Raw genomic sequence first — 10,105 nt, forward strand, 5'->3', positions numbered from 1 at the left:
CAGTCAGCTGAGAGGTAACAGGAAGGTCTTGCTTCCGGAGAGACAGGCGGGGAGCGAAGGGAGAAGGTGCACTCTCGGCACAGGGCGCTCAGCCTGCCATCCACCTGCAGCCCTGCAGAACAAACACACTCATCACAGCTGTATGTAACAGCAGGAGCCTCTTCAGTCCTGGAGTTCTAGCTGCTGTCCCAACAGTGCCTCCCCGTGGTGGGTGACCCTGTGGCATTTGCATGCGAGTGTCCCTGCTCTTTCTCCTGCCTTTTGCTCTGCTTCTAACTCCTCTCCTCACCTAGGGCTTACTTAGGCTGCCTTCTGCCTGGGCTCTTGATTGTTTCCATTTACACTTGCATTTTCTCACTAAACTAATACCTGTTGTGGACCTGCTCTGTGACCAGTGCTGGGTGCTATGTGACGGAGTGGAAGAATCAGACAGGAAATGATCTGCAAGCTGCTAACGGCTGCTGACATGGCTGGGGTTCCCTGGGGTCAGGCACCACTGCTCATGTGCCAAGCTGTGTTACTTTGGAACAGTGTCACGGCATCGGTGTTTATTTTCCCCATTTTGCAAAGGACAGGTGGAGATTCTAAGAGGTCAAGTAATTTGTCCAAAGTCAGTGTTTGGGTTTTGACAGTCACAGCCAGGGCCCACCCTCCACACAGCTGTGACAAGGGAGGGAAGGAGATACTTGCAGGCGACCTCTTGGGAGGTGATGGACCAGTGTAGAAGTGCAGACAAGGGGTGGTCAGGGGAGGCCTGAGGGGGTGATCCTGGAGAGGGATAGGGACAGGGAACAGCTGAGCCTGGTGGCTGAAGTGCAGCATGTGGCAGGAGAGGAGGCTCAGGAAGTGATGGGGCCAGGGGGTGCTGGGTCAGAGACAGGAAGCCATGGTGGGCTGAAACAGGGGAAGATTACTGAGGCCATCATGTGGGGAAAAAGCTTAGAGGAAGAGGGGTGCAGCAGGGAGGCTGTCAGGGATTGTCTTACAGAGGCAGGAGGTGGTGTCTGGATCAGCAGCAGGGGTGCCGAGAGAGGGACAGATCAGGCTGGATGCCCGAGTAGAGCTGCTGAGGCTAGTGCATTAGGCATGAGGCCTTCTCCATCTCTGACCAGAGCATCTGGGTGGACGGAATGTGTCATTCTTACAAAGGTGAGGATTGGGGCTAGGGTAGGGTGGAAGCAGGTTCTTGAGAAAATCAACTCATTGTGGTCATGGGAAGTTTGGGCACTGGGGCAGGCAGGTGGCCGATGGGTTTTAATGTGGGTTGAAGTACAGGGGCCCGGCTGATGTCACTCAGGGAGAAAGGGCAGGCCGGGTGCTAAGCCACCCTGTAGCAACTCAGGGACAGGAAGCCAAACATGTGACTAAGTCTCAGCTGGGGGATCCTGCAAACTGGTCACAGTTGAATGGCCCAAAGGGCAGCTCCAGAGATGTTAGAGGAGGGCAGTGTGGGGTCAGGAGCAGCCATGTGAGTCTTGCTAGCAGGCAGGATGGCAGAGGCAAGCAACAGCACTGTGTCCCACTGCTTGGGCTGGATGTGTGACAGCAGCCCAGGGGCAGACCAGGAGGGACTCCCTAAGAGTGGAGCCACCAGATGAGTCACAGAGACTCTATGTCTGCAAGAGTGGGGTCTGAACTTGGAGATTTCCCCTTGTTTTTTCTCAAAAAATGCAAGAATTTTCAAAGAATCTGTGGAGTTTTTAAGTTTGTTGTTTGGTGTTTGAACACAGGGCCTAACATGTGCTAGGCAAGTTCTCTACTACTGAGCTATATTTACAGTAACCTTAACAAAAAAGTGCAAGAATTTTGCACTCAGTGCCCCAGTTTGTCTGGGCGTGTTTCAGTGTAGAAAGGGTTTGGTCTGGTCCTTTTCTTGGAGTAAAAGTGGTCCAGTCAGAGGCTTCACACTGACCCTGTATCCTTGATGCCACCCACAGACACGGCCTCCTGGGACTCACCCCTGTCATTTTGGAGACCTTCTGGTGGAGACAGGCATGTGGGGGCCAAGGGCTGCTGATGGCGTGTTCTGGGGGTCTCAGCCTGCTGAGCAAGCAGAGCTGGGGTGACCATTAATCAGGGATGCTTACCACAGGCTGGGGGTGGGGATAACAGCTGGATTTGCTGTGAGGTGGAGATGGGGGAGCTAGAGAAGAGTTTGAGAGATGTGAGGGTACCAGTGCTGGTGACTCAGGGGATGGTAGTGCCATTGGTCTGGGCTCAGGACACTGTGGGAAAGTCTGAGTGGGGAGGAGGTTGTTTCTTGGAGTCTGAGGACAGAGGGCAGGGGAGGGGAGTGGCCAAGCTTGGGAGAGACAAGAGTGGCACTGCAGCGTGGGAGGCCAGCACCCAGTGGGGCGACTGCCTCTTCCTGGGGCTCCTTTCTCACTGGCCTTCCTGCTTTTTCCATGTCTTTTCTAGAATGTCCTTCTCCTTTCTTCTGTTCTCTACCCGTTCCCTACGTGTCCCCTGGTAGTGGTGATAATTAGGCTAATACCTGAGCCACAGCCTCTAAGACAACTGTGATCTGGGCCAATCCAGAAATGGCAGCTGGAAGGATTGGGGTCAGTTATGAGGTACACCCAGGAGCAGGTGGCCCTGGCCTTCCACGTGGCCAGGGAGCAGTGGCTGCCTGTCTGAGCAGCCCCTCTTCCTGTGCCTTCCAGTCTTGCTGGAATGAGTATCTGACGACGCGGATCGAGCAGAACCTTGTGCTTAACTGCACCTGCCCCATCACTGACTGCCCTGCTCAGCCCACTGGAGCCTTCATCCGTGCCGTTGTCTCCTCGCCAGAGGTCATCTCCAAGGTATCCCTTCATGTCTGAGGGAGGCTCCAGGGAGCTGGAGGTATGGCAGTCCTGAGAGCCACGCCCTCACTTTGTGTCCCCCATGGCCCTGCAGTACAAGAAAGCTCTCCTGCGAGGCTACGTAGAGAGCTGCTCCAACCTGACCTGGTGCACCAACCCCCAGGGCTGTGACCGCATCCTGTGCCGCCAGGGCTTGAGCTGTGGCACTGCTTGCTCCAAGTGCGGCTGGGCCTCTTGCTTCAACTGTAGCTTCCCTGAGGTGCTGCCCCAACCCTGGGCAAGGCTTCTCCTTCCTGCCCAGCCCCTCCCTGCCACACACACACACACACACACACACACACACACACACACACACTCTGCCCTGTGTCCTTCCTCTGCCTCTGCCTCCCTGCTGGGTTCCGTCCTCCCCCCTTTTGTCCTCCAGATGGACCCATCTTCTCCTCTCCCCACCCACACCTGCAGGGCTGCCTGTCAGGGCTCAGCTATGTCCTCACTGCCCCTTTCTGCGCTAGGCACACTACCCCGCTAGCTGTGGCCACATGTCGCAGTGGGTAGATGATGGCGGCTACTATGATGGCATGAGCGTGGAGGCACAGAGCAAGCACCTGGCCAAGCTCATCTCCAAGCGCTGCCCCAGCTGCCAGGCTCCCATCGAGAAGAATGAGGGGTGCCTGCAGTAAGCAGGGGCCACTGGGTCCTGGGTGACTCGGGTGAGGGGGAGCGGGGGGAGGCCAGCGATAAGGAGAGCCAGTGGGGCTGATTATAAAGCCCAGCACGTCTGGCACCCCCCAGGGACTTCTGGGGAATGAACCCAGGCCTTTGTACTGAGCTACATCCTTTACCTTAAATGTTTAAAATTTTGAGACAGGGTCTTGCTAAGTCACTAAGTTTCCTGGCTAGGCTTGAACTTGTGATCCTCCTGCTTTAGCCTCCCTAAAGTGCTGGGATTATAATAAATGTGTTCACCTCTCCTGGCTAGAAATTAATGTTCCTTCCCCTACTTTTAAGTCTACACTGTGTGGGGAAATTTAAAAAGAAGGTGCATTCAGCTGGACCTGGGGAGATGGAGACTATAGGGCTGGGGAGAGGCCGAGGCCTGGGGCAGTGTCAGAGGTGCCTCGGCCCGTCCTGCCCCACCCCTGCCCTGAGGCAGGCAGCCTTGGACCGGCTAGTTTCCTCCACAGCATGACCTGCGCCAAGTGTAACCATGGCTTCTGCTGGCGCTGCCTCAAGCCCTGGAAGCCCAATCACAAAGACTACTACAACTGCTCTGCCATGGTAAGGGCCTGCTGCCAGGGAGCTGGGGTCAGAGTAGTCGGGTGATAGCAGCTGGGTGAGAGGCTCATCCTGGGGAGGACCGAAGCCAGGAGGGCCTGCAGGTGCTGGGACTTGGTATTGAGAGCCCTTCCCAGGGGCTCCATCCTCAGAGCAGGGCTTCCACTCCTGGGGCCATAGGAAGGGGAGGCACCAGCAGGTACCAGGGCAAGGCAGAGCGAGGATTCACTGCCCAGCACCCGCCAGGGACAATGGGAAGAGTGGGTGAGACCCTGGGTACAGGATGCGGGGTCTTGTGCCCAGTGGGGTTCCAATGATTAACTCTGTCCTACATGAACAAGTGGGCAGCAGCCCTGTCTCTGTCTCACCAGGTGAGCAGGGCAGCTCGCCAGGAGAAGCGCTTTCAGGACTACAATGCACGGTGCACCTTCCACCACCAGGCTCGGGTGAGCAGGGAGGAGGGGTGCCAAAGGGTCCAGGCCAGGGGCAGGTGGGAGTCGAGCAGGTGCCAATCACTTTCCTCCCACAGGAGTTTGCTGTGAACTTGCGGAACCGGGTCTCAGCCATCCATGAGGTGCCCCCACCCAAGTCCTTCACCTTCCTCAGTGATGCATGCCAGGGCCTGGAGCAGGCGCGGAAGGTGGTTGTGGTGGGGGTTGGAGGGCTCAGTTGCTCCCTGGGGACCTGGCTGGGTGGAGGAATGACCAAGAAGGTGTGGCAAGAGTGCCTGGCTCCCTAGGTGCTGGCCTATGCCTGTGTGTACAGCTTCTACAGCCAGAACACCGAGTACATGGACGTGGTGGAGCAGCAGACCGAGAGTCTGGAGCTGCACACCAATGCCCTACAGATCCTCCTCGGTGAGCTGGCCACCTAGCCAGGTTTTGCAGTGGGTTCATGGCCACCAGGGTGGGAAGTCCCGGCCTGCACACTGTCACTGGCATGCACCCGTGTGAATGACATCTAAAGCCAAGGTGACCCTCAGTAGCTGCTCCATCGGTGTTTGTGGAAGGAAGGATGGGGAGCGGGGACAAGGGAGCGAGCCCTGTGCCTCACCCTGTAGAGGAGACTCTGCTGCACTGCGGGGACCTGGCCTGCGCCCTGCGCCTCCTGCGGGCTGACTGCCTGAGCACAGGCTTGGAGCTGCTTCGGCGCATCCAGGAGCGGCTGCTGGCCATCCTGCAGCACTCCACCCAGGTACCCGCCACCTGCCTGCCCTGGGAGCCCGGAGGGAAGGTGGAGGGGGCGTCAGGTGTCCAGATGTCAGGAAGCAGAGGCCTGTGTCCTGCCGCTCGCTGGGTGCTGGTCAGACTATGCTTCCCCAGCTCTGGATGTAAAATCCCAGGCCAAGGGGTGAGGGTCACTTCCACTCTGCCAAGGTTCCTTCCGCTCCATACCTGCCATTACACTTGCCCTCTGACCCCTGCCATCAGGCTGGCTCCTGACTGGTAAGTAACATGGGTGCACCACAAGCTCCTGGTGCACAAAGTGGGTGCCCATGTGTGCCCTACCCCTGGCATCCTCAGCAAGCAAAAGGCACAAAGGCAGTGGTTTGAAGGGCCATGGTGACAAGAGGGGCTCCTGGTAGGAGCCTGGCACTTGGGGCACAAGCTGCTGTCCTCTGCTCTCCTGCTCCCACCAGGACTTCCGGGTTGGTATCCAGAATCCTGTGGTAGTGGCCGAGGAGGCGAAGGGATCCAACTTGCCCAGCCATCAGTGAGTACAGCCGAGCCCTAGGGGACAGGGCAGCAGGGGATGCAGTGTCCCTGGGCTCATGCAGGTGGCTGTCCCTAGGCTCCAGGGCTCCTCAGTGCAGGAGGCAGAGGATGAGGATGACGAGGAGGACTATGTGCCCGAGTGGCACCAGGACGAGTTTGATGAGCTGGACAACGACAGCTTCTCCTATGACGAGGAGTCTGAGAACCTGGACCGGGAGACTTTCTTCTTTGGTGACGAGGACGAGGATGAGGCCTCTGACTGAGGGCAGACACGGGAAACGTGGAGCCCCTAGAGCCCAGGAGGGGGCGCCTTACCCACTGGGGGCTGGTGCCCCAGCACCACAGCTCCTTTGTTTATGGAATAAACTGGTTTCTTCACGTACTTCTGTGGAGCAGCTGGACAGCTCCACAGACCCTCCCAGAGTCACCCCCTCCTGCTTTCCTGTCCTGTTCCCCTCCCTGGGGCCTTCACACTGAGCTGCACCCCCAGCCCTTTTTTTGAGACAGGATCTTGCTAAGTCACTAAGTTGCCTAGGCTGGGTGCAAGCTTGTGATCCTCCTGCCTCAGTCTCCCACACTGCTGGGATGACAGATGTGCACCACCACCCCTAACACCCCTCTGTCCCTAGGGAAGGCCCAGCTGACACAGGGAAGTGAAGGTCTGAATGGCCAGGGAAGGTGCAGGCCTGGCTGAGCTTCAGAGGACGTCAGCCCCCACAGCCAGCCTTCCTGCAAACTCTGAAGTGTCCTGAGGGGCTTGAGGACGCAAGGAGGTGTCCTACAGACTTTCGGGGAGGCTCCCTACACCTTCAAGTGAAGTAGAAAGCTGGATGTGGTGGCTCACATCTGTAATCCCAGCCACTTGGGAGACTGAGGCAGGAAGATTGGGAGTTTGAGGCCGGCCTGGGCAATTTAGCAGGACCCAGTCTCAAAAAAGAAAGTAAAGTGGGGTGGGAAAAGGACATTACTGAGGACTGCCCCACCCCACCATGGTACAGACATACAGTTAGAATTTTAAATGAATTTTTTAATTCGCTCTCAGGGCTAAGAGGCAGGGATGGGAAGGATCCGAGGCAGTGGGTTAGACAGGCCCCTGGTCCCTGGCTGCAGATCCCTGCTCAGAGTCACCAGCCTCAAAGTATTGGTTCAGCAGCGCCTCCAGCTGTCCCTCGTCGTAGTCCCACACCTGGAACCGTGAGCCATCCTCGGCTCCCCGGATCATGGCAGAAAGCACTGGGGAGGGTGGACAGTGACGTTCGTGAGGCTGCCTCCCTCCCACACTCCTTGCTCCTGCCCTGAGCCCTGGGGGCCACCGAAGGCCAAGTGCTCACCTCGGCCAGACTGTGGGCGGAAGAGGCACAACACTGGCTTGTTGAGGGCCACAGCCCGGCCCAGCTCATAGCCGACCCCCAGGGAAGGTTGTGTCACCTCAGCCACCACCACTGGGGAGAAAGGAAGCTGAGACCTGGGCCCTGGGGCAGTCAGGGAAAGGTGACCACGGGTGGCCCTGTTGAGGACACGGGTACCCAGGGTTGTCCTAGGACCTATGGTCCCCACGGTGTTGCAGAAAAAGTAAGGGCCACTCACCGTCTGCCTGCTGCAGCCAGACCATGTCACGATCATGGATGAATCTGTCAGACCTGGGCGGCCCCTCCCCTGCAGTTGAGGGACAGCTGGTCAGGGAGCTGGGAGCTGTGACAGTGCTGTGCTCCTGCCGTTCCCAGGAGTCCATGAGGGGTGAGGGGCAGCCACAGAAAAAGCCCACTCAGCAGTGCGGGTGTGATTAGGGCAGCTGGGCGGCTCAGCCCCCAGTACCGAGAGTGGGGAGGGAGTCTGCAGGCAGGGACAGACTCGCCCTGTGTGAGTTTGAAGTACGGGTGCCCAGCCCAGGCACGGGGAGGGTTAGGAACCAGCTTCAGTCAGCGGCTTTGCTGTTGGTGCTGGATGAATAGAATGCTTTGGGCGGGGGCGGGGGCGGGGGCGGGGGCGGGGGGGGCGGGGGTGGTGGTGCTTGCTATGTAGTTCAGGCTGGCTTCCAACTTGCCACGATCCTCCTGCCTTAAGAGTCCAGGGCTATTCCTGGCTATTCACTGAATCTTAAATGAGCTCCCTAGACCACCAGGCAGGGGAGGGTACACGGTGAAACCAGTGATCCCTAAGCTTCAGAGTCCTCACTGCACAAGCCCTTTCCAACCTCCTACTAATTTTGTCTTTTCAAAGAGGTTCCCAAGCTGGGTATAGTGACGCATGCCTGGAATCCCAGCACTCTGCAGGAGGATCGCAAATTTGAGCCCAGCCTGGGCATTCAGCAACTTAGCGAGACCCTGTTACAAAATAAAGAACTAAATAAATAAAAATGGTTGGAGAAGTGGCTCGGTAAGAGGACCCTGAGTTCAATTCCCAGTACCGTAAAATTAAAAAGCTGGACCCCCTGCCGACCGCACCGGATTCCTCAGCCTGGGGTGCAAGCAGTGAGGCGGGGACCCGCCCGTCCCCCATCCCCCGTCCCCCGTCCCTCGTCCCCCAGCCCCCATCGCCCATCACCGTGAGCGCTCAGCCCGGCCGCCGCCACGTGCTCTGTGAGCACCACCCCGAAGCGCCGCAGCTGCGACACAATGCGCGCATACAGCGCTTGGTCCTCGCGGCCGCCGCGGATGCTGCCGCAGAAGTACAGCGCCCGGCCCTGTGCACTGCGCTGACCCTGTTCCCCGCGAGTCCCAGCCGCTTCCATTGCGGCCCGCGCTGCTGGCTGGGGCCCCGCCCACCACGTGACACAGGGGCGGGGCCCCGCAGGACCACGCCACCCTCACTGCCGGGCTCGCCTAGATCCTGTCATTGTAGGAGGCTGAGGCGGGAGGAACGCAAGCTCTGGCTCAGCCTGGACAAGTTGGCGACTTGGCGAGACCCTATCGCAAAATAAAGGGCTGGGATGTAACTCACTGTGAAGGCCCTGGGCTCATTCCATTGTACCAAGACAAACGAGACACCTCCCAACTACCTGAGCCCAAACCTGCGAGTCCTCCTGGCCCCCAAACTGCTGTGAGTTCTCCCGAATATTTCCAAATCCTGACGCCGTCCACCTCCCCTGCCACCGACCAGGCCTAGCCCATACCCTTCCCTCTGCAGCCCCCAATCGGCACACTACTCAGCCTCCGGGTCAGACACAAGTGTAGGGTCACACACAAGACTGGCAGGTTGTTTTTTTTTTCTACTGAGGAGGAAACCGTGGGCTTCACACATGCTAAGCAAGCACTGTACCACTGAGCTTGATCCCCAGCCCCAATTTTTTTTTTTTTTTTTTTTTTTTAGACAAGATCTTGCTAAGTTGCCCAGGCTGGGCTCGAACTTGCTCCCTAGGGCTGGCTTTACTGGCATGCAGCATCGCAACCGGCTCCAATAGTATTTTGTTTTTCCCAATAGTATTTTTAAGTGCTAAATACAAAGGGGAGATGAGATTGCTGATGGCTCCCTTGGCCTGTGGGGAAACTTAAACACACAGCTGTGTGCTGGTGCCCGCTGCAGGGGTCCCCACACCACACGGACACTTTCAGGAGGAGGCTCAGGCTCAGAGGACTTCACCCCACCCGGTTCACACCTTCCCCAGGCCTGCCTGGGGAGATCTGTACATGCACATGTGAGCACGCACGCGCATGCACACACGGACCATCTGTAGAATTTGCAAGAAACGTCACCTGACCTACTCCCCTGGCTTGACCACAATACCCTGCAGGTGAGTCGTGAGGAGAGCGCAGAGGACCTGTCAAGCAGCAAAGCGCCTCTGTGTGACACCAGAATGGCAGATTGGTGTCACTATGGATTTGTCAAAGCCCGAGGAATGCACAAGCTCACCTTGATCCTTAATGTAAGCTCTGTCCCGGCCTGATAATGGTGTGGGTCCATCCATCGGGACAAGTGTGTGCTCCGGAGGGGATGTTGGCTGGAAGAGGCCGAAGGTGTGGGGGACAGGAAGACGTGAGAACTCTGAACCTTCTGCTCCGTATTGCCAGGAATCTAAGACTGCTCCAAGAAATAAAGTGCTACACAGATACAAATCATTGTTCAACAAAAATTGTTTTTATTATGGAAAATACCAAACTTAGATACTAGTGTAGAGAACCACAAAAGACTACCTACTATTTGATTCCATTTAAATGAAATGTCCAGAAAGGGACATCTGCAGAAACAGAAAGGGGACCCAGTGTTGTCCGGGGCTGGAGGCCTGAGTGTGAACTGATCAAAGGGACCCAAAGGAAACTCTGGGGGCGATGGGAATATCTTTTTTTTTTTTTTGTACCAGGGATTGAACACGGG

The 10,105-nt window shown here is 57.3% G+C and overlaps 2 protein-coding genes across 8 annotated transcripts in view; one reads left to right on the forward strand and one right to left on the reverse strand.

The window, feature by feature from the left end:
- Window positions 1-6,176, forward strand: part of Cul9 (cullin 9) — a 35,489-nt gene extending 29,313 nt beyond the window's left edge. For 4 of the 7 annotated variants that reach the window (XM_021259778.2, XM_013072922.3, XM_087184569.1 and 1 more), the window contains 10 exons: window positions 2,664-2,804; window positions 2,899-3,063; window positions 3,317-3,480; window positions 3,989-4,082; window positions 4,451-4,525; window positions 4,609-4,719; window positions 4,819-4,936; window positions 5,140-5,273; window positions 5,719-5,792; window positions 5,871-6,176. In XM_021259778.2, the coding sequence (XP_021115437.1) occupies window positions 2,664-2,804; window positions 2,899-3,063; window positions 3,317-3,480; window positions 3,989-4,082; window positions 4,451-4,525; window positions 4,609-4,719; window positions 4,819-4,936; window positions 5,140-5,273; window positions 5,719-5,792; window positions 5,871-6,057 (1,263 nt within the window). In that variant the 3' untranslated portion in view covers window positions 6,058-6,176. The other 3 variants (XR_015440250.1, XR_002395660.2, XM_021259780.2) reach the window with 3 other exon arrangements.
- A 624-nt stretch (window positions 6,177-6,800) lies between these two features.
- Dnph1 (2'-deoxynucleoside 5'-phosphate N-hydrolase 1) lies at window positions 6,801-8,563 on the reverse strand. Its single transcript, XM_004846512.3, has 4 exons — window positions 8,339-8,563; window positions 7,382-7,450; window positions 7,126-7,236; window positions 6,801-7,027 (listed from the first exon to the last, which is right to left on the reverse strand). The coding sequence occupies exons 1-4, from the start codon at window positions 8,523-8,525 to the stop codon at window positions 6,876-6,878; spliced, it is 519 nt and encodes a 172-aa protein (XP_004846569.2). The 5' UTR covers window positions 8,526-8,563; the 3' UTR covers window positions 6,801-6,875.
- Window positions 8,564-10,105: the final 1,542 nt, after the last annotated feature.

This window comes from Heterocephalus glaber, unplaced genomic scaffold (genome assembly GCF_053883595.1).
Source record: "Heterocephalus glaber isolate CG9 unplaced genomic scaffold, H.glaber_assembly_v1.0 deba00001497, whole genome shotgun sequence".
In the NCBI taxonomy this organism is placed as follows: domain Eukaryota; kingdom Metazoa; phylum Chordata; class Mammalia; order Rodentia; family Bathyergidae; genus Heterocephalus; species Heterocephalus glaber.